This window comes from Hemitrygon akajei, chromosome 6, assembly GCF_048418815.1.
Source record: "Hemitrygon akajei chromosome 6, sHemAka1.3, whole genome shotgun sequence".
Classification (NCBI taxonomy): Eukaryota; Metazoa; Chordata; class Chondrichthyes; order Myliobatiformes; family Dasyatidae; genus Hemitrygon; species Hemitrygon akajei.
The window spans coordinates 11284481-11312141 of record NC_133129.1 but is presented as its reverse complement, the minus strand read 5'-3'; the positions used below and the strand labels follow the sequence as shown (position 1 = coordinate 11312141).

The 27661-nt window shown below is 43.1% G+C and overlaps 1 protein-coding gene across 6 annotated transcripts in view; it reads left to right on the top strand.

Annotated features, from left to right (window-relative positions):
- Positions 1-27661, top strand: part of clcn3 (chloride channel 3) — a 224651-nt gene that overhangs the window by 12402 nt on the left and 184588 nt on the right. For 4 of the 6 annotated variants that reach the window (XM_073047862.1, XM_073047856.1, XM_073047857.1 and 1 more), the window contains one exon: positions 26764-26939. In XM_073047862.1, coding sequence (XP_072903963.1) covers positions 26780-26939 — 160 coding nt within the window. In that variant the 5' untranslated portion in view covers positions 26764-26779. Of the gene's footprint in view, positions 1-25959; positions 25979-26763; positions 26940-27661 lie in introns of those variants that run through there. The other 2 variants (XM_073047858.1, XM_073047863.1) reach the window with 2 other exon arrangements.

The window sequence follows — 27661 nt, the reverse complement described above, 5'->3', positions numbered from 1 at the left end:
GAAGGGCTTGCAGTTCCCACATTGGTTTTGAGTTCTGAGGTGATTGAGGAGGCCAAAGTAAAAGCAAGTTTTTGTTGATCGTGAGGGAAAAACTTGGAGGCGGATTTTAATTACGACTGTGCTGTTTTATTTTCAGCTGCCTTCACCTAAACCTTGCATCCACTCTGTGCATGTGGATGAGTTGCTGAGTCCCTCCAGCATTTTGTGTATGTTACTCTCCATATAGATGCTTTTTTTGTGTTTGTATCAAATCTCTTCCAGAATAACTCAATTGTGCTATGTCAAGCTCTTTCTCCATAGTATTGTGAGTCTTTCTTGTAACTTATCCAGTTCCCCTTTGATCTGCCAGCATTGAATTTCAGGTTCCAACTGCAGCGTTTATTTGGGGAGCGGGAAATTTGGTTTTCTTGTCTCTCAATTCATTTTATACCAATGATCTCCCCTCAACCCCTCCACCACTGGGAACAGTCTCCTGTTAGTTTGGCTTTGGCTCCTCCCACTTCCCCCAAACCAAAGGTGTAGCCACGGGCACCCGCATGGGCCCCAGTTATGCCTGCCTTTTTGTTGGCTTTGTGGAACAGTCCATGTTCCAAGCCTATACAGGTATCCGTCGCCCTCTTTTCCTTTGCTACATCGACGACTGCATTGGTGCTGCCTCCTGCAGGCATGCTGAGCTTGTTGACTTCATTAACTTTGCCTCCAACTTTCACCCTGCCCTCAAATTTACCTGGTCTATTTCTGACACCTCCCTCCCCTTTCTTGATCTTTCTGTCTCCATCTCTGGAGACGGCCTATCGACTGATATATACTATAAGCCTATAGACTCTCACTGCTACCTGGACTATTCCTCTTCCCATTCTGTCTCTTGCAAAAATGCTATCCCCTTCTCACAATTCCTTCGTCTCCGCCGCATCTGCTCTCAGGATGAAGCTTTTTATTCTAGGACGAAGGAGATGTCTTCCTTTTTTAAACAAAGGGGCTTCCCTTCTTCCACCATCAACTCTGCTCACAAACACATCTCTCCCATTTCCCGCACATCTGTCCTCACCCCATCCGCCCGCCACCCCACTCGGGATAGGGTTCCCCTTGTCCTCACCTACCACCCCACTAGCCTCCAGGTCCAACGTATAATTCTCCGTAACTTCCACCACCTCCAACAGGATCCCACAAACAAACACATCTTTCCCTCCCCCCCCCCCCCTTTCTGCTTTCCACAGGGATCGCTCCCTACGCGACTCCCTTGTCCACTCGTCCCCCTCCCTCCCTTCCCACCGATCTCCCTCCTGGCACTTATCCTTGCAAGCGAAACAAGTGCTACACCTTCCCTTACACTTCCTCCCTCATCACCATTCAGGGCCCCAGACAGCCCTTCCAGGTGAGGCGATACTTCACCTGTGAGTCGGCTGGTGTGATATACTGTGTCTGGTGCTCCTGGTGTGGCCTTTTATATATTGGTGAGACCCGACACAGACTGGGAGACCGTTTCACTGAACACCTGTGCTCGGTCCGCCAGAGAAAGCAGGATCTCCCAGTGGCCACACATTTTAATTCCACGTCCCATTCCCATTCTACTATGTCTATCCATGGCCTCCTCTACTGTCAAGATGAAGCCACACTCAGTTTGGAGGAACCACACCTTGTACACTGGCTGGGTAGCCTCCAACCTGATGGCATGAACATTGACTTCTCTAACTTCCGTTTATGCCCCTCCTCCTCTTCTTACCCCCATCCCTGATATATTTAGGTTTTTCCCACCTTTTTTTCTTTCTCTCTTTGCCCATCAATCTGCCTGTTCTCCATCTCCCTCTGGTGCTCCCCTCCCCCTTTCTTTCTCCCTAGGCCTCACGTCCCGTGATCCTTTCCTTTCTCTAGCTCTGTATCCCTTTTGCCAATCATCTTTCCAGTTGTCAGCTTCACCCCACCCCCTCCGGTCTTCTATCATTTCGCATTTTCCCTTCCCCCTCCTACTTTCAAATCTCTTACTATCTTTCCTTTCAGTTAGGCCTGACGAAGGGTCTCGGCCCGAAACGTCGACAGTGCTTCTCCTTATAGATGCTACCTGGCCTGCTGCGTTCCACCAGCATTTTGTGTGTGTTTCTCCTGTTATTTACTCTGTTTAGGAGATTTGGTATGCCACCAGACTTGCAAATTATCACAGTGTGCTATGGACTCTGTATGGAGATCTTCAAATGGTGGTGCTCAAGTGGAAGCCTTTCTCAAGACAAAGAACCCTCACCGTTTGGAACATGCTCTCTTCTTATTGTTACCATTGGGGAAGAGGTACAGCAGCCTGAAGACCCATACTCAATAATTTAGAAAGAGCTTCGTCACCTCCACTTTCTGAATGGGCCATTAACATTGCTTATTATTTCTTTGTTTTGAACTATTGTGTTTTGTAATTTAGATTATTTTCCTTTTATTTACACTATAGTGTTGCTGTTTGATATGGTGTAGAGAGACATTGATTGTGTGGATAGTCAGAGGCTTTTTCCCCAGAGCTGAAATGGCTAGCACGAGAGGGCACAGTTTTAAGGTGCTTCGATGTAGGTACCGAGGAGATGTCAGGGTAAGTTTTTTACGCAGAGTGGTGAGTGCATGGAATGGGCTGCTGGCGGTGGAAAATAGGGTCTTTTAAGAGACCCCTGGATGGTTACGTGGAGCTTAGAAAAATAGAGGGTTATGGGTAACCTGAGGTAGTTCTAAGGTAGAGACATGTTTAGCATTGCTTTGTGGCCCGAAGGGCCTGTATTGTGCTGCTGGTTTTCTATGTTTCTATAAACTCAGTAATAATTAAGGTAAGCTAACCAATAACATAAAACAGCATACAAAGAGTTTTTTTACAGGTACGTTACAGGTTTTACAGAATTAAATTTGCTGACAATACTACATTGATTGGCCTAATCTTCAATAATAACGAGGTAGCCTAGAGAGAAAAGTCATCACTCCAACACAGTGGTGTCAAGAAAACAATCTCTCCCTCAATGTTGCAAAAACAAAGGAGTTGGTTTGGTTGTGGACTACAGGCTAATCCCTATTGACATCAATGGATCTGGGGTTGAGAGGGTGAACAGCTTTAAGTTCCTTGGCATACACATCACTGAAGATCTCGCGTGGTTTGTACATACCGGCTGTATGGTGAAAAAGCCTCTTTCACCTCAAAGTTTGGTATGGCCCCCCAAATCCTAAGAACTTTCTACAGGGACACAATTGAGACACAGTCCTGACTGGCTGCATCACTCCCTGATATTGGAGCTGTACTTCCCTTAATTGCAGGACTCTGCAGAGAGTGGTGCGGACAGCCCAGCACATCTGTAGGTGTGAACTTCCCACTATTCAGGACATTTGCGGAGACAGGTGTGTAAAAAGGGCCTGAAGGATCACTGGGGACCTGTGTCACCCCAACCACAAGCTGTTCTAGCTGCTACTATCTGGAAAACGATACCGCAGCATAAAAGCCAGGGCCAAGAGGCTCCGGGACAGGCAGACTGATTAATTCATGCTGATACAATTGTATTTCTATGTTATATTGACTGTCCTGTTGTACATGCTATTTCTTATAAATTACTATACATTGCATGTTTAGATGGAGATGTAATGTAAAACTGTATATGAAGGATGTAAGTAATAAAGTCAATTCAATATAAAGAGTAAGAGATGAGAGTGGATATTGGACTGCTGGAAAATGATACTGGAGAGGTAGTAATTGGGGAAAAAAGAAATCACAGACATTCTGAATAAATTTAGCATCAGCCTTCACTGGAAGACACTAGCAGAATGCCAGTAGAAGTTATTACTAAGGGTAGAGTTATTACCGAAGAAAATGCTTGGGAAGCTGAAACGTCTGCAGGTAGGTAAGTCACCTGGACCAGGGTTCTGAAAGAGTTAGTGAAGAGATCGTGGGGGCACTAATAATGATCTTTCACAAATCACTAGATTCTTGAATTGTCATTCCATTCTTTAAGGAGGGAGGTGAAGAAAGGAAATTACAAGCTAGTTAGCTTGACTTCAGTGGTTAAAATTATGTTGGAATTAAGGATGAGGTTCTGGGGTACTTGGAGGCACATCATAAAATAGGGCAGGGTCAGTATGGTTTCCTTGAGGGAAATCTTGCCTGACAAATCTGTTAAAATTCTTTGAGGAAATAGCAGACAGGATAGACAACGGAGAGTCAGTAGATGACGTTTGGACTTTCAGAAGGCTTTTGACAAGGGGCTGCACGTGAGGCTGCATAACAAGATAAGACCCCACCGTATTACAGGATACATGGATAGACCATTGGCTGACTAGTAGGAGGCAAAGAGTAGGAATAAAGAGGGACTTTTCTGGTTGTGTGCCATGGGTTGGTGTTGGGACTGCTTCTTTTCATGTTGTGTGATGAAGGAATTGATAGCTCTGGATGATAGGAAGATAGGTGGAGGGGCAGGTAGTGTTGAGGAAGCCAGGTGTCAGCAGGAGGTTGGAGAATGGGCAAGAAGTGGCAGATGGAATACAGTGTAGGAAAGTACAGAATAAAGATGTGGACTATTTTCTAAATGGGGAGAAAATTCAAAAATCAGGGTTGCCAAGGGACTTGGAAATCCTCGTGCAGGATTCCCTAAAGGTTAGTTCGCAGTTTGTGCCAGTGGTGAGGAAAGCAAATACAATGTTGGCATTCATTTTTGAGAGGACTAGAATATAAAAGCAAGGATGTAATGCTGAGCCTATATAAACCGTTGATCAGACTGCAATTGGAATACATTGGCAGTTTTGGTCTCCTTGTCTCAGAAAAGATGTGCTGGCATTGGAGAGGGTCCAGAGGAGGTTCACAACAGTGATTCTGGGAATGATAGTTCACAGCCTGTACTCACTGGAGTTCAAAAGAATTAGGGGTGATGTCATTGAAAGCTATTGCATATTGAAAGGTCTGGATAGAGTGAATGTGGAGAGTCAGAATTGAGGGACGTTCATTTAGAACTGAAGGGGAAGAATTTCTTTAGCCAGAGTGTGGTGAATCTGTGGAACTCGTTGCCACAGATGGCTGTGGAGACCAAGTGATTGGGTATACAAAGCAGAAATTGTTATGTTCTTGATTACTCTGTGCAACTAAGGTTGCAGGGAAATAGCAAGAGAATGGGATATAACTCGGCCATAATGGAATGTTTTGTTTCTGCTTCTGGGGCGCCTCAAGTGGTGACTTGTGGCAGCAGAACTCTCAGTGGATACAATTGAATATTTTAATTTTAACCTGATATAACTAAAAATCACAAGTACAGGCAGTCCCCGAGTTATAAACGTCCGACTTGCGAGCAACTCGTACTTACAAACGGCCTTCCATAAAGCCTATTAAAGATTCGTTGGTTCGAGGAAGCAGAACACCATCCACCATTTTAAGTCAGATCACTTTGCTATTGACACTGTGTTGAGTGTGTAACTTTGTATTTGGTTTAAATTTTTCTTAGCAAGATTCACCCTGATCCCCCTTTTCCTGTCCCCACTTTTCCCATTTAACCTGTCTCAGTGCAGGTGGATTTTAGGACCGGGGGGAGCTCAGGACCCGCCGCCCATGGCTGCTGCTGAATCTGCAGTGTTTCTGTTCTATTAATGGAAAATGATCACAATTGAAAATAAAGTGGAAATAATAAAGCGATAGGAAAGAGGTGAAACGTCATTGGAAAAGCGTTAGGCTACAGTCGGTCAACGATCGGAACAATTTAAAAAGATAAAGTGAGAATAATGGAGCATGTGAAAGGCCCTGCCCAGATAAAAGCTACAATTATTACTAAGCAACGCAGTGGTTTAATTATTGAAATGCAGTACATACGTTTCTTAAGTGTTTTATATGCATAGAAAGGTAAGATATATACTAAGACAAACGTTTGACTAACTGATGCTAGATAATACCGGACGTACTTGTTCTGACTTGCGTACAAATCTGACTTAAAGACGGACTCAGGAACGGAACTCGTTTGTAACCCAGGGACTGCCTACTTCCAAGGTCAGTACAGTTAACAGAGATGTCTTAATGCGATTAAGTGAACTATCACTGCTTAAAACTGAAGGAAACAGCCAATTGTGGACGTATTCCTTGCCGGATTCCACATAGGAAATGTGGCTGCAGGTCAGGGATACAAGTACGTTTAAGTAAACGGGGTTTTAGACTCCCAACACCGACTATCTTGCTGACAAACATGCAGTCTCTGGTGAATAAGATCGATGTTCTCAGAGCTCAGGTGCTGAATCAGGGGGACATTAGGACTATGTGTGTCCTTTGTTTGATGGAATCCTTGTTAACCCATTCTGTACCGGATGCAGCGATCAGATTGACGGCTTTATTATTCATCGTCAGGATAGATCTATAGAGTCTCTCAAAAGTGGAGGAGTATGCCTCATGATCAACTCCTGTTGGTGAACAAATTTATCAGTGCTGTCCTCGTTTTGCTCATCAGACCTGGAATATTTCTCAATTAAACGTTGTCCATTTTACCTACCACGGGAGATTTCTGCAATCATTTTGGTAGCGGTATACATTCCACCTTGGGCAAATGTCAGTCAGGCTTTAGATGATCTGAGCAATGGGATCAACATGCTTGAAACAGCACACCCTAACACCTTCACCATCGTTTTGGGAGATTTTAACCAGGCCAGTCTGAAAAACATCACTAAGTGGTTACCATCACTTGCAATACCAGAGCAAACAACACACTGGACCGTAAACACAAAATACTCTGCAGATGCTGGGGTCAAAGCAACACGCACAACATGCTGGAGGAATCAGCAGGTCGGGCAGCATCCATGGAAACAAACAGTCAATGTTTCAGGCCGAGACCCTTCATCAGGACTGAAGAGGGAGGGGGCAGGGGCCTTATAAAGAAGGCAGGGGGAGGATGGGAAGGAGAAGGCTGGTAGGTACCAGGTGAAAAACTAGTAAGGGGAAAGATCAAGGGGAAGCAGGGAGGGGTAGGCAGGAAAGGTGAAGAAGGAATGGGTGACAACCGGGAGATCCTTTCTGTTGTGGTGGACGGAGCGAAGGTGCACCCATTTCAACTCTGCTTCACATTCCCATTTGGATATGTCCATACATGGCCTCCTCTACTGCCATGACGAGGCCAAACTCAGGTTGGAGAAGCAACACCCCATACTGTCTGGGTAGTCTCCAGCCCCTTGGCATGAACATTGAATTCTCCAACTTCTGGTAATTCCCTCCCTCTCCCTTTCTCCATCCCACTTTCACTCTGCCTCCTCCTCCAGCTGCCTATCACCTCCCTCATGGTTTCGCCTCCTTCTACTACCAATAGTGCTTTCCCCTTACATTCCTCCTTCACCTTTCCTGCCTATCCCCTCCCTGCTTCCCCTCCCCCACCCCTTGATCTTTCCCCTTACTGGCTTTTCACCTGGTACCTACCAGCCTTCTCCTTCCCACCCTCACCCCACCTTCTTCATAGGGCCCCTGCCCCCTGTTCAGTCCTGACGAAGGGTCTCGGCCCAAAACATTGACTGTTCGTTTCCACGGATGCTACTGGACCTTTGCTACACCACCATCAAGAATTCCTACCGTGCTGTTGCACGCCTTCACTTCTGGAAAGTTGATCACATGGCTGTACTTCTACTCCCTGAGAATTGGCAGAGACTGAAGACTGCAGCACTAGTAGTCAGGACCAAGAAGGTATGGACAAGGGAAACACAGGAGCGTTGACAGGACTGCTTTGAATCGGTGGTCTGTACTGTGCTTAGAGATCCATCTTTGAATCTGGATGGGTATGTTGCAGTTCTTACCGACTTCATTAAAACCTGTATGGATAAATATGTGTGCCAACAAAGACTTATTGTACATTTCCAAACCAAAAGCCATGTATGAACCAGGAGGTATGTCGTCTACTGAAGTCCAAATCTGTGGCATTTAAGTTTGGTGACCCTGGTCTGTACCAGAAAACTAGGTATGACTTGCAGAGGGCTATTTCAAGGGCGAAGAGACGATTTTGAATGCAGTTGGAGGAGACATCGGATGCAAGACAACTCTGGCAGGGTTTGCAAAATATTACTTCCAACAAAGTGAAAGCTAATATGATGAATGGCAGTGATGCTTCCCTACAAAGTGAAATCAAAGCCTTCTGTGCCTGCTTTGAAAGGAAGAATATAACTGCAGCTGTGAAGATCCCTGTTGCACCCAGTGACCCTGTGATCTCTGTCTCTGAGGCTGATGTGAGACCATCTTTAAAGAGGGTACACCCTCACGAGGCAGAAGGACATTTTCAACCCCTTACTACTACGGGCGGTAGTTCCCACTTGCTTCAAGAAGGCAACAATTATACCTTAAGAAGAATAATGTGAGCTGCCTTAATGACTGTAGCATCTACAGGGATGAACTGCTTTGAGAGGTTGGTCATGACTGGACTGAACTCCTGCCTCAGCAAGGTCCTGGACCCACTGAAATTTTCCTTTCGCCACAATAGGCCAATGGCAGATGCAATCTCAATGGCTCTTTGCATGACAGACCACCAGGACAATACAAATACCTATGTCAGTATATTGTTCATCGACTATAACTCAGCATTTAACGCCATCATTCCCACAATCCTGATTGAGAAGTTACAGAACCTGTGTCTGTGTAACTCCCTCTGCAATTGGATCCTCAACTTCCTAACCCGAAGCCCACAATCTCTGCAGATTGGTGATAATATCTCCTCATCACTGATGATCAACACTGGTGCACTTCGGGTGTGTGCTTAGCCCACTGCTCTACTCTACACCCATGACTGTGTGGCTAGTTATAGCTCAAATACCATCTTTAAATTTGCTGATGATCCAACTATTGAGGGTAGAATCTCCGAAGGAGACGAGAGGGCAAACGGGCAAAATATACCAACTGGTGGAGTGGTGTTGCAGCAACAACCTTATACCCAACATCAGTAAGATGAAAGAGCTGATTGTGGACTTCAGGAAGAGTAAGACGAAGGAATACCTATCAATCCTCATAGAGGGATCAAAGTGGAGTGAGTGAGCAATTTCAAGGTCCTGGGTGTCAAGATGTCTGAGGACCTAACCTGGTCCCAACATAATAATGCAGCTATAAAGAAGGCAAGAGCACGACTGTACTTCATTAGGAGTTTGAAACCATGAACAGTACCTCACTTTTAAAAATATGAATTATTAATGTTTTCACACAATGTTTAATCTATTCAATATACATATACTGTAATTTATTTTCTATATTATGTATTGCATTGAACTGTGGCTAAGTTAACAAATTTCACGACACATGTTGGTGATAATAAATCTGATTCTGAGCAGATTTGATGGGCTGAAAGGCCTAATTCTGCTCCTATGTTTTATGGTTTAATAACAAACCTGGCTTTCATTCAGTTGTCTCATCCTTTTATGTACCTCTGTCATTGCCTCTCTAATAGTCGTTCCTCATTCCAGGAATCATTCTCAAATCACTTCTGGATTTAAAAAAGAAAGCCTTCCTTTTCTTTGAATCTTTCTACACTTCTTGCTGCTTAAGGAATGTAGCCAACATGAACAAGGATCCTTCGCACCCTGGTCATTCTCTCCTCTGTTATGTACCCCGTAACTGGGTGTCTGACTAGCAGAGAAAGAAGAATCCGTTGGAGTCTGGTGGTACTATGCTTAAAGGTGTTTATTAATAAAAATAAGCAAAACCATATCACTAATGCAAATATACATATAACACAAGGTAGCAGTAATAAACCTAAAAGTGTAGGAATAATAATAATAAGCAATAATAAACAAGCTCTATCGATGTCTAGGGGTAAATGAATTGTCATAGAATATAAAGTTCAGTGCTGAGGTAGTTATGCTTGTTGAGTTGTAATCGTTAGATAGAGAGAGAGAGAGAGTGAGAGATTAAGCAGTTGCAGTCAGCAAACCTTCCTGTTGCCTTTTGATTCCGTTGCACCGTTGTTGTGGTGGTCATTCAGCTATGACCCCTCTGTCCTTCTGCTAGACCATTCTTCTGTGGTGGACTCGTCACTCTGGCATGAGTGGACACACACACAAGTCCCCACCGGCCCTGCTGTAACACTGTGAGCTTTACTGACCGATCTCCTGGTTCGGTTTCCAAAGCCCCCACCTTTCTTGTGGGTTCCAACCCTCAATCAGTGTCCACTGGCATGTCTGAAGGGTGTCTCTCCAGACCTGTCTTTTTATCCCTACTAACGGGGTCTCAGCTATCCATCAATTCTGAATGACTGTGTCCATCAAATCAGGCCACTCCTGCAGTCCACTGAGGAATGTTAACGAGCAAACTATTGTCCTTGCAGCAAAACAGTAAATAATTCAAAAGGAGTCACAATACAGTTAATCAGCAATTTCCCCCTCTCTCTTATCTGTCGCAGATGTTCTTGCCTGTTTTTCGTGTCTCTTTCTCATGGTCAGCATAGCAACAGTAATAGTTCGTGGTTCTCGGGGGGGGGGGATGGTTAACTCTGTACCCCATTGTCCATCAGGTCTGTTCATCACTCATAACACCTCTCTCTAGTAGGGCAGGAGGTAATTAAAACTTAAAAGTACCAACCACCACATTCAAGGGCAGTTTCCATCCTGGTGTTATTAGACTCTTGAACAAACCTCTCACAGACTGACAATAAATTCTTGCCTTTCCATCTACCTTGTTGTGGGCCTTGCACTTTATTTGTTTATCAGCACTGTACTTTCTCTGCATTTGCTGCAATATATTTTGCTTTTTTTTTACTACCTCAGTGTATTGCTTGGTCTGCCTGGATGGCATGCAATCAGAAAGGTTTTCACTGTGTTGCAGTACTTTTGACAGGAATAAACTGGTATAATTAACTTTTGCATCCTTGTAATGGATAGAGCACAGCTTGCCAACTAGAGACAAATTAGTATTTTATAAAGGTTCAGTGTGACTTCCCTGACCTCATACTCCACTCCTCTGTTGGTAAACCCTTGCGAACTGCTTTCTCAACTTGACCTGCTACTTGTAATGACTTGTACACCTGTACCAAATGGTCCCTCAACTTCTGTATCCAGTTTAAAATTGTTTCATTTTATCATTTTCTGTTTGTATTTGGTATTAAATATCCTTACATTTTCTACTTTTATCTGCCACTGGTCTGCCCTTTCATCTGTTTACCTGGAGAGTAAATTATAGGATTTTAGTTAAAAGGATTTTTCTGCTGGCAGTGGCTTGGAGCCTAATGGGGTAAAATGCCCTCTCTTGTTGCAGATGTTATATCAGTTAACTTCACAATTTTCCACATATTCCATCTCCCATGACTTGTCCATTGCCTGAGCTTTTAGAGTAATACAGCAAGGAAACAGCCCCTTTCACCCAAATGGTCCATGCTGACCATGGCGTTCTTCCTGTTGGCCCTGTTACCAGTGTTTGGCCTGAAAAACCCCCTCCATGTACTTGCCCAAATGCCTCTTAAATGGTGCAATTGTATAAAGCTTGTTCACTATCTCTCGTGGCTCATTCCAGATGCTCACTACCTTCTGTGTAAAGAATTTACCTCTCAGGTCCTTTCTAAAATTCTCTCCTTATTATGTATTTGTGCCTTTGAGTTTTGGGTTCAGCAACCCTGGGGAAGAGACTGACCTTATCTATACCCCTCATGATTTTCCAGCACTCCAGGAAATAATAATGCATTGTGATCAACCTTCCCCCTTTAACTCAGCCCCACAGTCCAGGCAACATCCTTGTATCCTTTTCAGCTGGACAATGTTTTTCCCATAACAGGGTGACAAAACTGTACATGATATTCCTCATGCAGCCTCACTCGTGACGTGTATAACCAACCGCAGCATTATGTCCTTGCTCTAAGACAGTGTCCTAACTGCTGAAAGCCAGCAGACTAAACAACTTCTTCACCACCAAATCTACTAGTGTAGCACTTGGTGAGATATGCACTTGTACTGTCTGGTCCCTTGGCTCCACAACACTCGTCAGTGTCCTATCATTCATTGTGTAGACACATACTTACCTCATACTTAGCTAAGTTGCAATTCATTTGCTATTCCCCAGGTCATCTTAACTGTTCAAGATATCTGTGCGTTTCATTGTAACCTCTTCGCTATCAACAATAACTACTTAATGTAGTATCATCAGCAAGCTTACTAATCATGCAATGTGATTCATATCCAAAAAATTTACATAATGATTAACTGAGATCTCAACACTGATCCCCAGGGCACCACACTCTAGTCACAGGCCTCCACTCAGACAATGAACCTTCAATCATAACACTCTGCTTTCTATCATTGAGTCGATTCTGAATCCATCTAATTAGCCCCCCCCCCCCCCCCCGAATCCCATACAACCTCTTGAAGCTTTTCTGCATTCTCCCCACAGCTAACATTGGTACTTGGCTTAGTATCATTAGTCAACTTGGAATATGTTACATTTGATCCCCCTCATCCATATCCTTGATACGAATTGTTAACAGTCGAGGTCCTACTGCTAATCACCATGTTATCTTCCAAAGGCAGCCTCATAAAACAAGAATAACCCATTTATTTATGCTGTTTTCATTAATAAATCCTTAGTCTATGCCAGTATATTACCCCCAAATTGTGTGCTCAAATATTGTTCAATAATCTCTTGTGTGATGCCTGAAAGGTCTTCTAAAAGTACAAGTATGCCATTTCTTTATCCCCCATTACTACCTCTCAAGCGTCATTTTCCAGTGGTACGATATCCATTCTCTTTTTATATCTGAAAAGTCTCTTTTATATTACTGGCTACTTTATCTTCATATTCATCTTCTGTCGTTATTGTTTTTTTTAGTTTCCATCAGCTGGTTTTTAAAAGCTTCCCAGCCATCCAGCTTCCTGCTAATTTTTGCTTTTGCTTTTATGTTGTCTATAAACTTCTCTTGTCAGCCCTAGTTGTCTCATTTTCCGTTTAGAATACTTCCTCTTTGGTATGTATCTACTCTTTGCCTTCTGAATTGTTCCCAGAAATACCATCCATTGCCGTTCTGCCATCATCCCTGATAGTGTCACCTTCCAATCAACTTTGGGAAGCTCCTCTCTTATGCCTCTGCAGATCTCTTTACTCCACTGTCATACTGACACATCTGATGTTAGCTTCTCCCTCTCAAACGCAAGTGTAAGGGTTCCTTCACCTTAAGCTCCCAATTCAAATCTGTTTCGTTACACAACACCCAATCTAGAATTGCTTTCTCCATAGTGGGCTCAACCACAAGCTGCTCTTAAAAGCCATTGCGCAGGCATTGTATGAATTCCGTTTCTTGCAACAACCCACCCAATCTATCTGCATACTGAAATCTAACATTGCTCTTTTAACATGCCTTTTCCATCTCCTGTTGTAATTTATATCACATATCCTAGCTACGGTTCAATATGTAAATCCCATTAGGGTCTTTTTACCCTTGCAGTTTTGTAACAATATCCACAAGGATTCGACATCTCTGTGCTGAACTGAGGCTGTGACCTGTAATTAATGGATTCCTGAATTGACTGCAGTGATAACTTTGTTACTGTGGACTCACTTTTGTGAACTTCAGTTCTGATGTTATTTGCTTACTTTTATTGTTTGAATGTTTTGTTTTCTTTCCACCTGCACATTGGGTGTTTCCCTGCCCAGTGTCCAGCCATTCTAGTTACATTTCCCATTCCCATTCTGCTATGTCTATTCATGGCCATCTTCACTGTCATGATAAGGCCACACTTGGGTTAGAGGAACAACACCTTGTATTCCTTTTGGTCAGCTTCCAGCTTGATGGCATGAACATCGATTTCTCGCTCTTCTGTTTATGCCTCCCACCCCTCTTCTTCACCATTTCCCACCCGCTTTATCCTCTCATCAATGAACTTCCCAGCTCTTTTCTTCATTCCTCCCCCTCCAGGTTTCGCCTATCATGTTGTGCTTCTCTCTCCCCTACCCCCACCTTTTAAATCTACTTCTCGGCCTTTTTTCTCCAGTCCTGCTGATGTGTTTCAGCCCAAAATGTCGATTGCACCCTTTCCCAAGATGCTGCCTGGCCTGCTGAGTTCCTCCAGCATTGTGTGTTTGTCTTTTTTTTAATGGGCTCTATTGTGTTTTGTTGTTTTATGGTGCCTGGAAGGAAACTAATCTTGAGTTTGTTTATAGTATACATACTCTGATTAATGTACTTTGAACTTTTGCTGGATCTGCCATATCTTATTTGCTAAATGTCTTTTAGCAATTCCTTGATAAGCTATCAGAGCCATTTTATTCAACTCATGTCAGGCAAATAGGTTTCCTGCTTTCTCTTTCCTTTTTTGTCAATGATTTTATTCTGTCTGGGTAGCCTCCAACCTGATGGCATGTTTTATTTATATTTCTCCTTTGGTTCCTCCCACTTCCTTCAAACAGAAGCTGTACCCATGGGCACTAGTGTGGGACCCAGCTATGTCTGCTTGTTTGTTGGCTATGTGGGACAGTTTCTGTACCAAGCCTACACTGGTGACTATCAACAACACACACAAAATGCTGGTGGAACACAGCAGGCCAGACAGCATCTACAGGGAGAAGAGCTAACGCTGTTTCGGGCCGAGACCCTTCGTCAGGACTAACCGAAAGGAAAGATGGTAAAAGATTTGAAAGTAGTGGGGGGAAGGGGAAATGCGAAATGATAGGAGAAGACCGGAGGGGGTAGGATGAAGCTAAGAGCTGGAAAGGTGTTTGGTGAAAGTGATACAGAGCTGGAGAAGGGAAAGGATCATGGGACGGGAGGCCTTAGGAGAAAGAAAGGAGGGGAGGAGGGAAGCACCAGAGGGAGATGGAGAACAGGCAAACAACTAAATATGTCAGGGATGGGGTAAGAAGGGGAGGAGGGGCATTAACGGAAGTTAGAGAAGTCAATGTTCATGCCATCAGGTTGGAGGCTACCCAGCCGGTATATAAGGTGTTGTTCCTCCGAACTGAGTTTGGATTCATTTTGACAATAGAGGAGGCCATGGATAGACATATCAGAATGGGAATGGGACGTGGAATTAAAATGTGTGGCCACTGGGAGATCCTGCTTTTTCTGGCGGACCGAGCGTAGGTGTTCAGCGAAATGGTCTCCCAGTCTGTGTCGGGTCTCACCAATATATAAAAGGCCACACCGGGAGCACCGGACGCAGTATACCACACCAGCGGACTCACAGGTGAAGTGTCGCCTCACCTGGAAGGACTGAATGGTGGTGAGGGAGGAAGTGTAAGGGCAGGTGTAGCACTTGTTCCGTTTACAAGGATAAGTGCCAGGAGGGAGATCGGTGGGAAGGGACGAGTGGACAAGGGAGTCGCGTAGGGAGCGATCCCTGCGGAAAGCAGAAAGAGGGGGAGGAGGGAAAAATGTGTTTGGTAGTGGGATCCCATTGGAGGTGGCGGAAGTTTCGGAGAATTATACGTTGGACCTGGAGGCTGGTGGGGTGGTAGGTAAGGACAAGGGGAACCCTATCCCGAGTGGGATGGCGGGTGGATGGGGTGAGGGCAGATGTGCGGGAAATGGGAGAGATGCGTTTGAGAGCAGAGTTGATGGTGGACGAAGGGAAGCCCCTTTGTTTAAAAAAAGGAAGACATCTCCTTCGTCCTGGAATGAAAAGCCTCATCCTGAGAGCAGATGCGGCGGAGACAGAGGAATTGTGAGAAGGGGATAGCATTTTTGCAAGAGATAGGGTGGGAAGAGGAATAGTCCAGGTAGCTGTGAGAGTCTGTAGGCTTATAGTAGATATCAGTAGATAGGCCGTCTCCAGAGATGGAGACAGAAAGATCAAGAAAGGGGAGGGAGGTGTCGGAAATGGACCAGGTAAATTTGAGGGCAGGGTGAAAGTTGGAGGCAAAGTTAATGAAGTCGATGAGCTCAGCATGCGTGCAAGACTGTCCCACACTTCTTTCTGACCCTGCATTGATGTCTGCATTGGTGCTGCTTCCTGCACCTATGCTGAACATGTCGACTTCATCCACTTTGCCTCCAACTTCCACCCTGTCATAAATTGACCTGGTCCTTTTCTGACATCTTCCTCCCTTTTCTCAATCTCTCTGTCTCTCACTGGAGATAGCTTATCTACTGATGTCTATTTCAAGCCCACGTACTCTCACAACTACCTGGACCATAGCTTCCCACCCTGTAACTTGTAAAAATGCCACCCCCTTCTCTCAATTCCTTTGTTTCTGCTGCATCTGTTCTTAAAGATGAGACTTTTCAGTCCAGAGTGCAGGAGGTGTCCTCCTTTTTCAAAGAAAGTGGCTTCCCTTCCTCCACCATCAACCTGCCCTCAACTGCATCTCTTCCATTTCATGCACATCTGTTCTTGCTCCATCCTCATGCTGCCCTACCAGGGATGGGGTTCCTCTCGTCCTCACCTACCATGTCGCCAGCCTCCATGTCCAGCGCACAATTCTCTGCAATTTTTGCCATCTTCAACCCAACTTCAATGGGATCCCACCACCAAGCACACCTCTCCCTCTTTCCCCCCCCCCCCCCCCCCCCCGCCACTGCACTTTCTGCTGGGCTCACTCCCTGTGCAGCTCCCTTGTCCATTCGTCCCTCCCCACTGATCTCCCTCCTGGCACTTATCCTTACAAGTGGAACATGCTGTACACCTGCCCTGTAACCTCCCCCCTCACTACCATTCAGGGCCCCAAAAATTCCTTCCGGTTGAGGTGACACTTCACCTGTGAGTCTTTTAGGGTCATGTACTGTGTTTGGTGCTCCTGGAGTGGCTTCCTGTATATCAGTGAGACCTGATGGAGATTGGGAGACCACTTTGCTGAACACCTATGCTCTGTCTACCAGAAAAAGCGGGATCTCCCAGTGGCCACCCATTTCAGTTCCACTTCCCATTTGCATTCTGATATGGCTATCCATGGCCTTCGCCACTGTCATGATGAGGCCACACTTAGGTTGGAGGAACAAGACCATATATTCTGTTTGGATAGCCTCCAAACTGATGGCATGAACATCAATTTCTCGAACTTCCGGTAATGCCCCCCTCCCCCCCCCCCTCAACATTCCCCATCTTCCTTTCCCACTCTCACCTTATCGCCTCCCTCTGGTGTTGATCCTCCCTTTTCTTTTTTTTCTCTATGGCCTGTCCCCTTCTATCAGACTCCCCTTTCTCCAGCCCTGTATCTTTCACCAATCAACTTCCCAGCTCTTTACTTCATCCCTCCCTTTCAGTTTTCACCTATCACCGTGTGTTTCTCTTTCCCCTCCTTTTAAATCAACTCCTCATATTTTTTGTCTCTCGTCCTGTTGAAGGGTCTTGACCAAAACATTGACTACTCTTTTCCATAGATGCTGCCTGGCCTGCTGAGTTCCTCTAGCATTTTGTGTGTGTTGCTTGAATTTCCAGCATCTGCAGATTTTTTTTCCTGTTTGTCAGTGGTTCAGTTGTATTTCTTGCTTCTGAACTGAGAATTGTTTTGGAATCTATGGATATCTGGAAAATGACAGACTATATTTGCACACATTTTAAAAATGCCAAGATGCATGTCATCACATTCAAGTGATTTATTGCCTTTCAATTCCATTCATTTCCCTAATACTGATTTTTATTAATGCCACTTTCTTTGATCTCATTCATTCCAGACCTGCTGTCCTCAAATTTTGGGATGTTTTCTGTCTTCAGTGATAGCATGCATAATATGTTTAATTCCACATAGTCGTCAGTGACACAAAGGCAATCTTGTGATAGCTCCAGTGACCCACATTCACTCCAGACCTCTGTAGAATTTGTATATTTTCCCTTTAACATTGTGAATTTCTCTCAGATGCTCCAGTTTCCACCCCAATTCTGAAGATGTGCTGGCTGTTTTTTTCCTTTAGTTATAAATTGCATTGGGGTAGATGGTTGGTGGGAGAATCTGGGTGTGGGAGGGTGGAGATTGGCACAAATTCTATGGTATGTCTGACCAGCTATGTTATACAGAAAATAAGGAATTTCTATACTAATTCTTCGTTACTTGTCTTGGTCTGTAAGAGACCAGCATTAGCTTTAACTTTATCTTTCTACATATCCATAGAAGCTTTTAGAAAAAAATATTCTGTTTCTCACTATGGCAGCCTCACATTGCTGAATTCTCAACTCTTCACATATCTCACACAAAATTGGAGAAATTGTTCCTGGAGGAACAACACCTTATATACCAGCTGGGTAGCCTCCAACCTGATGGCATGAACATTGACTTCTCTAACTTCTGTTAATGCCCCTCCTCCCCTTCTTACCCCATCCCTGACATATTTAGTTGTTTGCCTGTTCTCCATCTCCCTCTGGTGCTCCCCCCTCCCCCTTTCTTTCTCCCGAGGCCTCCCGTCCCATGATCCTTTCCCTTCTCCAGCTCTGTATCACTTTCGCCAATCACCTTTCCAGCTCTTAGCTTCACCCCATCCCCTCCATCCGGTCTTCTCCTATCATTTGGCATTTCCCCCTCCCCCCACTACTTTCAAATCTCTTACTATCTTTCCTTTCGGTTAGTCCTGACGAGGGGTCTTGGCCCGAAACGTCGACAGCGCTTCTCCCTATAGATGCTGCCTGGCCTGCTGTGTTCCACCAGCATTTTGTATGTGTTGTTGTTTGTATTTCCAGCATCTGCAGATTTCCTCGTGTTTGCTCTTCACATATCTGTTGGTTTTTGGTGGTATCATTAATTAATCCTATCTCATTATGCAATACCCTATACAAAGTAGCCTGCTCCATGGTTGGTTTCTTCATGCATTGTAAAGATGCTCCATTAGCTTGCTCTTGACATTAACCTTGTAAATTTGATCTGTCCACTTTGCTTGATAATTAGCTTTATCTCTGATTATTGCAGTACTTTCCTTAAATGACCAGATGATTTTTTGATTTGTGTTGTCTTATGGCATTGTGAATGTTAAGGGGTCTGTTTACTACTTTAATTTCACTTCTTTCCCTTGCTGTTTCTCGTCATTTGCCCGTTCTGAGTTTTTGAGCCTTTATTATTCCTCAGTACTGCAGTGATTTAATCCTTTAAGAAATATCTGAAATTCTGTTTGCCCATATTCTTTTCTTTCTGAAATGTCAAAGTATACTTGAAGATCCAGCTCCCAGCCTGGGCTACCTTGCATAAACATCTCTGTAATGGCTATTAGATCAGACCTTATTTATTTCTATTTTTGCTGTCAATTCATCGGTCATGTTACAAATGCTGCCATGTACTGGGCTAAAAAGTCTTTCATTTGTGGTTGAAACTTTGTCCTTGTAACATCAGCAGGGATACTGTTGGCTCTTCAGGCTTTATTTCAATTGGTATGTGGCCTGTTTGATGATGATCACAGCAAGGCTGTACCGAATAGTTAGTTCTCAGATGGAGTCAAGGACATTTGTGGAAAGGACACTGTCACAGTTGAATCCACAAGAGAGCAGAGGTTTTTAGTTCTGGTGCTAGGAAGCCATTTGCTCAGCACAAGGGGGGAGCTGATATTAAGGAAGGAAATACATGCTAGGGAGCTAATAGGTGGATTGACTTAACATGATCAGTTCAGAAGGAGCCAACATTTTGGGAAATAATTTTAAACCTTGGTTCATAGTTTTTAAATGATAACTATGATGTCAGAAAATTTTACTTGAGCTGATGATGGAAATCCTTTTAAGAATGTTATTGTGACAGATTAAAGTAGCTCTTTTTTTAAAAAAAGGACACTTCTGTGGCTGCCAGTTGCTTGTCTTTCGTTTGATAAATTTGCTTGTCAGTGAGGCTGTCCTTAGCACTACGTAGCTGGGCCTCCTGTGTTTCTTCCACCTGCCATGTATTATTTAGATCTTTGGTTTACTAATGGATGCTGGCCTTCAGACGCCTGTAGAACTGTTTTATTTTTCCTTGAATTTGTAGTTGATGTTGTCCATCCAAGAACATTGTTTGCAGTTAATCTGGTCATTCTCATTAAAGCTGGTGTCCTGATACTAACCACAAGGACTTTAAAGGTAATCTAGATCCTGTGGATACTTGTACTTTGTCAGATTATCTGAGACAAGCTATCTTTGCAGGGTGTTTAATAACTTCAACTTTGTTTGTCATCTAGCTGCATTATATTTTCTGTTATTGATGTGAAATGGCTGATGGAGAAGACAGTGGATCAGGTGGTGGTTATTCCAATGGTCATCAATACAGTTTCTTTTATGGATGCAATCTAAACAGGCTAATGACTGGATTAGAGGTGTTGCTATGAGGTATTACTGCTTGTGTCTTTGACGGAGCGGGCAAATATGGTCCCATTATTTTGTCAGGGTAAGAACTCTAGTGGGCATTGATTTTCGGTATTTCCTGCTTGGCAATCTGCCTTAACCCTTTGTAGAGAAACACATCCTTGGCATTGAAGTTATCCATTGTTTCTTCCTTTGTTATGTGGGCAGGTTTGTTTTTCACTGGTCTATCTTAGAGCCAGAGTGTATGAGATGTTTACTTAAATCACAAAAGAATAGCTGACACACTGGTGCCTGACAGAGAGTCGGTGGTGTGGCTCTGTTGGTATGAGATGAAATTCCATCTTTAGAAAGAAGTGACGTAGGGTCAGAGAATGTTGAATCTTTGCGGGTGGAGTTATTATGAGAATCACATATAGGCCTCCGAATAATAGCCAAGATGTGGGGTTGAGATTGCAAAAGGAGCAAGAAAAGGCATGTAATAAAGGTAATGACATACCGTAGATTCCGGATTTTAAGCCGCTACTTTTTTCCCACATTTTGATCAGCTTTGAACACTGCGGCCTTTACTACGGTGCGGCTAATGCATGATTTTTTTTCATGCCGCCAAAAACATTTTGCCTCGTAACAGTAGACCAATAAAATTGATGAGTAGTTCACAGAGGTCCAATGAAATTGTACGATAAATCAAGCGCACTTTCACAATTAAATTATTGTAAATCAGTCATTTGTACTCACCCTCATCAACATGGAAAACACTCGAAGAAAAGCATTGTGCTGCCTTTATGGCAGTTATTTAGTTTATAATATTTTCGCTTAGTAATTCATTTGTTAGTATGTTTTCTGTACTACAGTCCGGAATGCTAGACGTCACATCCGGTTTCGCCGCGTCTTGTGGGAAATACCGTTTTGCGATAAACGGGAAGGTGGGGGGCGAGCGGCATTAGATCTGAGCGAACGCTGCTTTTAAGTTAAAGGCGATCAATAACTTTTCCTGGTAGGCTGCAGTATATATATTTTTACCAGTCGCTAGGAGATATTGGAATGTATATGCAACGTAATTTGTGTGTTACCGATACGTATGTATACTTAAAAGTAGCCGTATTACAGGCACGGTTCGAAAAAAAGCATTTGCAATATGTATTTGTTTGTTACCATATGGATTTAATTAAAAGTTAAAAAATCCTCACGTGTAATATCTTTCTGTGTAAATATCTCATATTACAACGTGGGACACCTGCGGCCTAAAATCCGGTGCGGCCTGTACAAGTACAAAATTGATTTTCTTTCTAAAATTAGAGCCAGCGGCTTTTAATCAGGTGCGCTCTGTAGTGCGAAATCTACGGTAATTTGAGGATTTCATTATGCAAGGGGATTAAGAAAATCATGTTGGTGTTGGATCGCAAGAGAGGGAATTTGTTGAATGCCTATGAGATGGCTTTTTAAAGCAGCTTGTTCTTGAGCCTACTTGGGGAAAGGCTGTCTTTATGTGTTGTGTAATAATCCAGATCTTATTAGGGAACTTAATGTAAAGGAACCCTTGGGAGGCAGTGATCATAATATGATTGACAGAGAAGCATAACTCGCATGTATCTGTATCACAATGGAATAAAGGGGATTACAGAGGCATGAAAGAGGAACTTGCCCAGGTGGTTTGGAGGAGGATACTGGCAGGGATGATGGCAGAAGTTTCTGGGGAAAGTTCACAAGGCACAGGATAGATATGTCCCACAGAGGAAGAAGTTCTCAAATGGTAGAGGTAGGCAACTGTGGCTGACAAGGAAAGTTAAGGAATGCATAAAAGCCAAGGAAAGGGCATATAAGGTAGCAAATGAGTGGAAAGTTAGGTGATTGGGAAGCTTTTAAAATCCAACAAAAGACAACTAAAAAGCTTTAAGCAGGGAAAAGATAAAATATGAGGGCAGACTAGGCAATAATACAAAGCAGGATACCAAAAGTTTTTCAGTTAATAATGAGTAAAAGGGAGGCGAGAGTTGATATTGGACCACTGGAAAATGATGCTGGTGAGGTAATAATGGGGGACAAAGAAATGGCAGATGAACTTAATGGGTTCTTTGCATCAGTCTTCACTGTCGAAGATACCAGCAGTGTGCTGGAAGTCAGTGGGTGTCAGGGTGCAGGACTGAGTGCCATTGCTATTTACAAGGGACTGGAAAATTGCAAATGTCACTCCACTCTATAAGATTTCAATCCTTAAGATAATTTCTTCTTTTTTTGAGGCATTATTAAGTGTTGTTACTTCGATGTACTTGTACTATTTTTGAATAATAATAATAAAAAGATTTGAAAAGAAAAAGGAAGATTGCAAATGTCACTCCACTCTATAAGAAGGGAGGAAGGCAAAAGAAAGGAAATTATGGGCCAGTTTGCCTAACCTCAGTGATTGGGAAAGTATTGGAGTCCATTATTATGAATGAGGTTTCGGGGCACTTGGAGACTAATGATGAAATAAGCCAGTCAGCATGGTTTCTGTAAAGGGAACTCTTGTCTGACAAATCTGTTGGAGTTCTTCGAGGCAGTAACAAGCAGAGTGGACAAGGGAGAAGCAGTGGATGTCATTTACCTGGATTTTCAGAAGGCGTTTGAAAAGGTGCCACACGTGAGGCTGCTTAACAAGAGGGTGTTACAGGAAAGATACTGGCAAGGATAGTGTATTAGCTGATGGGCAGGAGGCAACGACTGGGAATGAAAGAAGCCTTTTCTGGTTGGCTGCCAGTGACTAGTGGTGTTCCTCAGGGATCAGTATTGGGACCACTGCTTTTCACATTGTTTGTCAATAATTCAGATAATGGAATTGATGGCTTTGTGGCAAAGTTTATGGATGATATGAGGATAGGATGAGGGATAGGTAGTGCTGTGGAAGTAATGCGATTGCAATAGGACTTAGAATTGGAAGAATGGGCAAAAAAGCGGCAGATGGAATACAGTGTTGGGAAATGTATGATAATGCATTTTGGTAAAAAGGATCAATAGTGCAGACTACTATCTAAATGAGAAGGTTCAAAAATCAGAGGTGCAGATGGGACTTAGGAGTCCTTGTGCAAGACTCCAGGCAGGTTAATTTATAGGTTGTGTGTGTGGTAAAGAAAGCAAATGCAATGTTGGCTTTTATTTCAAGGGAATAGAGTATAAAAGCAAAGAGGCTTTATAAGACACTAGTCAGGCTGCACTTGGAGTATTGTCAACAGTTTTGGGCCCCATATCTCAGAAAGGATATGTTGTCATTGGAGAGAGTCCAGAAGAGGTTTATGAGGATAATTCCAGGAATGAAGGGATTAACATATGAAGAGCTTTTGGCAGCTTTGGGCCTGTACTCACTGGAATTTAGAAAAATGCTGGGGGATCTTGAAACCTACTGAATGTTGAAAGGACAAGATAGGATGGATATGGAGAGCAAACATGAGGAAATCTGCACATGCTGGAAATTCAAGCAACACACACAAAATGCTGGTGGAACGCAGCAGGCCAGGCAGCATCGATAGGGAGAAGCACTGTTGACGTTTCGGGCCGAGATCCTTGGATATGGAGAAGTTGCTTCCTATGGTGGGGGTATCCAGGACTAGAGGGCACAACCACAAAATTGAGGGGTGACCCTTTAGAACTGTGGTAAGGAGGACTTTTTTCAGCCAGAGAGTAGTGAATCTGTGGAATGCTCTGCCACAGACTGCGGTGGAGGCAGAGTTCGTGGGTATATTTAAGGCAGAAGTTAATTGTTTCCTGATTGGTCAGGGCATCAAAGGATATGGCGAGAAACCCAGTGTATGGGGTTGAGTAGGATCCATGATTGAATGGCGGAGCAGTCTTGATGGGCTGAATGGCCTAATTCAGCTCCTGTGTCTTCTGGCCTAATTCTTGATGGTGGAGCCATGTAGACAGTATTCCCCAATTGGTTTGTTCTTTGAATTAGTATCTGCTGCTTATTGCCTGAGGTGATGACATTGTCAAAATGTCAGCTTCTGGTAGTTAGCAGGGCAGCTGTTGTTGGGACTAGCCATGAGGACCTTTTGTTCCAGGAAGGGAACTTCATGCTGAGTTTTGGAAATTGCCTGTGTGTAAGTAGTTTGAGGTAGGCTATATAATGTAATATTTCTTAAGTAATGGATTCCAGAGCTTTCAACAATTTATGGATGAAATGAACAAACTTTACCTTGTATTTGGGGGCCATCAAGGTGTATTGATATGTGCAGCCTTGTCCAATTTTATCTGCTTCATATTAGCTTCCCATTTATACTTACACTACATTTACACTACATGCTACATCCACAAAGGAAACCGCATTATGAAGGACCCCATGCACCCCTCATACAATCTCTTCTCCCTCCTGCTGTCTGGGAAAAGGCTCTGAAGCATTCGGGCTCTCACGACCAAATTGTGTAACAGTTTTTTCCCCCAAGCCATCAGACTCCTCAATACCCGAAGCCTGGACTGACACCTTGCCCTGTTGTCCTGTTTATTATTTATTGTAAATGCCTGCACTGATTTTGTGCACTTTATGCAGTCCTGTGTAGGTCTGTAGTGTAGTGTAGCTTTCTCTGTGTTTTTTTTTTTACGTAGTTCAGTCTAGTTTTTGTACTGTGTCATGTAACACCATGGTCCTGAAAAACGTTGTCTCATTTTTACTGTGCACTGTACCAGCAGTTACGGTCGAAATGACAATAAAGTGACTTGACTTGACTTGAGACTGTTGTCATGGAGAGGATTGGAATTGGTAACCTAGTTTGTGATGAAGATCAAACGTGTTGGTTTGGACTTTTCAGTGTATCTTAGGAGACAGTAATTCAAAGGCAAAGAAATACATATGTGAGAAATCAAATGAAAGTATGTGAATGATTCAGCAGTATGATGGCATCCGTGCAGATAAAAAAGGTCCTTTCATCTGAACTGGAAAAAAAGTATTAGAGAAAAGAAGCTTTAAGATGAAGCAAAACGGGGAGAAGGTGGAAAGAACACTAATGTTTTCTCTGAAGGATTGGAAGACAAGATTAATTAAAGATGAAAAGAGACAAAAGGTGATTTAAAAACAAAAGGTTAGGATGAAGGAGGTATAAATGGGAAAGCAGATTAAGTATTTTAAAATTGAAATTTTAATAAAAAGGATGCATTAAGAGGAGGTCAATGTAGTAATAGTGAAATTATTACCCATAACTATTATCCAAAAACATTAGATTTACATTTGTCTTCCAAAATGCAGTTAAAGATTAATATCTTATCCTTTGATTAGACATCAAGTGAGCACCACAGTTTCAGATCATAATTACTGCTTATTTAGCTGTTCTGACAGCAGCTGTTGAACATTTTTCACATGTGCACCATGCCTAACCCTATTGTTAATTTACTTCCTTGACCTGTTGTCATCTTCTTAATATCATCATTATCATTGTTTTTTTACTTGATCCCTCCATCAACCAGCTTTTCCTGTTTCTGTGCTTCTTTAAGGCTGGTATTGATTTCTCCTTCCAGTTTAAAAAAAAATCCCTCCCCCTCCTCTTCTATTCGTCACTGTTCCCAACTCAAGCCTCTTCCCTCCTCTTCTATTCCCCACTCCAGCCTCTTAGCTCCTCTTCTATTCCCCACTCAAGCCTCTTCCCTCCTCTCACCAGCCTATCACCTCCCCCTGGGTCCCCCCCTTCTTTCTCCTCTGGTCCACTCATATCAGATTCCTTCCTCTCCAGCCCTTTATCTTTCCTACCCACCTGGCTTCACCTATCATCCAGCCATCCTCCTTGCCCTCTTTCTCCCCTCTCCTCCCCCCCACTTTTTTATTTCTAACATTTCCCCCTTCCTTTTCAGTCCTGGAGGAGGGTCTTGACCCAAAACGTCAACTTTATTCATTTCCATACTTGCTGAGTTCCTCCAGCATTTTGTAAGTGTTGTTTATTCATTTCTTTATTTTTCTAGCACTTTTAACTTTTTGCATTTCCATCACTTCAGCATCGATTTCAGTGATTGTGAAAAGATTAGTTTGAGAAATTGTGACACTAACCTGTACCAAGCTGCAGCAACACTGCACATTTTATTTCCATCAGCAGCAGGTCGATTATTAATCATTCAGATGCTAGCATTTGCAGTCTCTTTTATCTCCATTATATAATAGTGATGAAGCACATTGTTAATCTGTTCTATCAATTATTCTAACCCTGTGCATCTCAATTACTGAAATGCACTTCTTCAAAACATATTCTAGTGTTTTTCATGCTCGGTAGGCTTATATTTTGGCCCGATTGAAGTTGTTAATCCACACTTAAATATAGAACATCACAGATTCCTCAGCATTGTCAAGGACCTCCTTCATCCATCCCACAATCTGTTTGATCTCCTAGTGTCAGGCCGAAAGTACCACAGTAGGCTGGGTAAATGGCTTCTCCCCCCCCCCCCCCCCCCACTCCCCCCAGACGATGAGACTTCTGGCCACCAGGTTATGCTAGTACGCATTATGACAGTACTTGCAGCAGTAATATATGCACATCATGCAACTTAGCGATACTTTTTGTGTATTAATATTACTAATATTGTCGTGTCCTGTATGTGACATGTGTACTGTGTTTCGCACATTGGTCCCAAAAGAACTTTGTTTCATTTTAGCTGTATACATGTGTACAGTTGAATGACAATAAACTTGAACTAATGACCTGTTTCTGTCCTTTTTAGTTCATCAAGGTGCTAAATGGAGTCAGAACAGTTGTTTTCTAGAGGATACTACCGAAACAGTTACAACAGTATAACTAGTGCAAGCAGTGATGAGGAATTGCTAGATGGAGCAGGAGTCATCATGGACTTCACAGGATCTGAGGACGATAACTTGCTGGATGGAGATGTTTCCTCTGGTGAGTGCAGTATTTTGTGTTTGTCTTCCGTTGACTATAGTTTTGTTTTATCTAACTTCTCATTAAATAACCTTTATGACAAATCCAGTTTTAAAGAGATTTTGTATTCTTAGTGCATTAAGATGTATATTTAATAGAATTGAATTTGGACATATTGATGTCCTAAAAAGCAACACAGATGGATTTAGAGAAATTGGAATGGGTCAATGGATCTTTGAACCTGCTATTCCATTTATGAATATGATGGCTAATCTAATTCCTCACCACTTTCCTCTCTCCTCATATTTGCTTAATGATGGGAATTAATGAGATGACTGAAGTGGAGGTTCGCAAAGATTCGCTCCCCTCTAGTTGACATGCTTTCCCTTTATTTCCCTGTATTTCCCTCCTATTTATCTGTACCTTGTTCTGAGGTTATGATCTTGTGTTTTGGACTTGTGGATGAGCAAGTACATCAGCAAATTTAGAAATAGGGCTATTAGTCTACCTAGGAAATAAAGAAGAAATTGATACTGACTTTTCAGCCACGCTGCTGGCTGGTTGACTTATGTAAGTCCAAGATATCTTAATGCAACCAATGAGCATTTAGAAATTTAGACAAGGATGCTTGACTGTACCTAGTAAAATTATGGTATAGAACGTGAGGATTTTAATCGAGCTTTATTAACTGTAAATACTTTTGCATGCCATGAGGTGTGAAAGGCAAAATCTAATTATGTTTC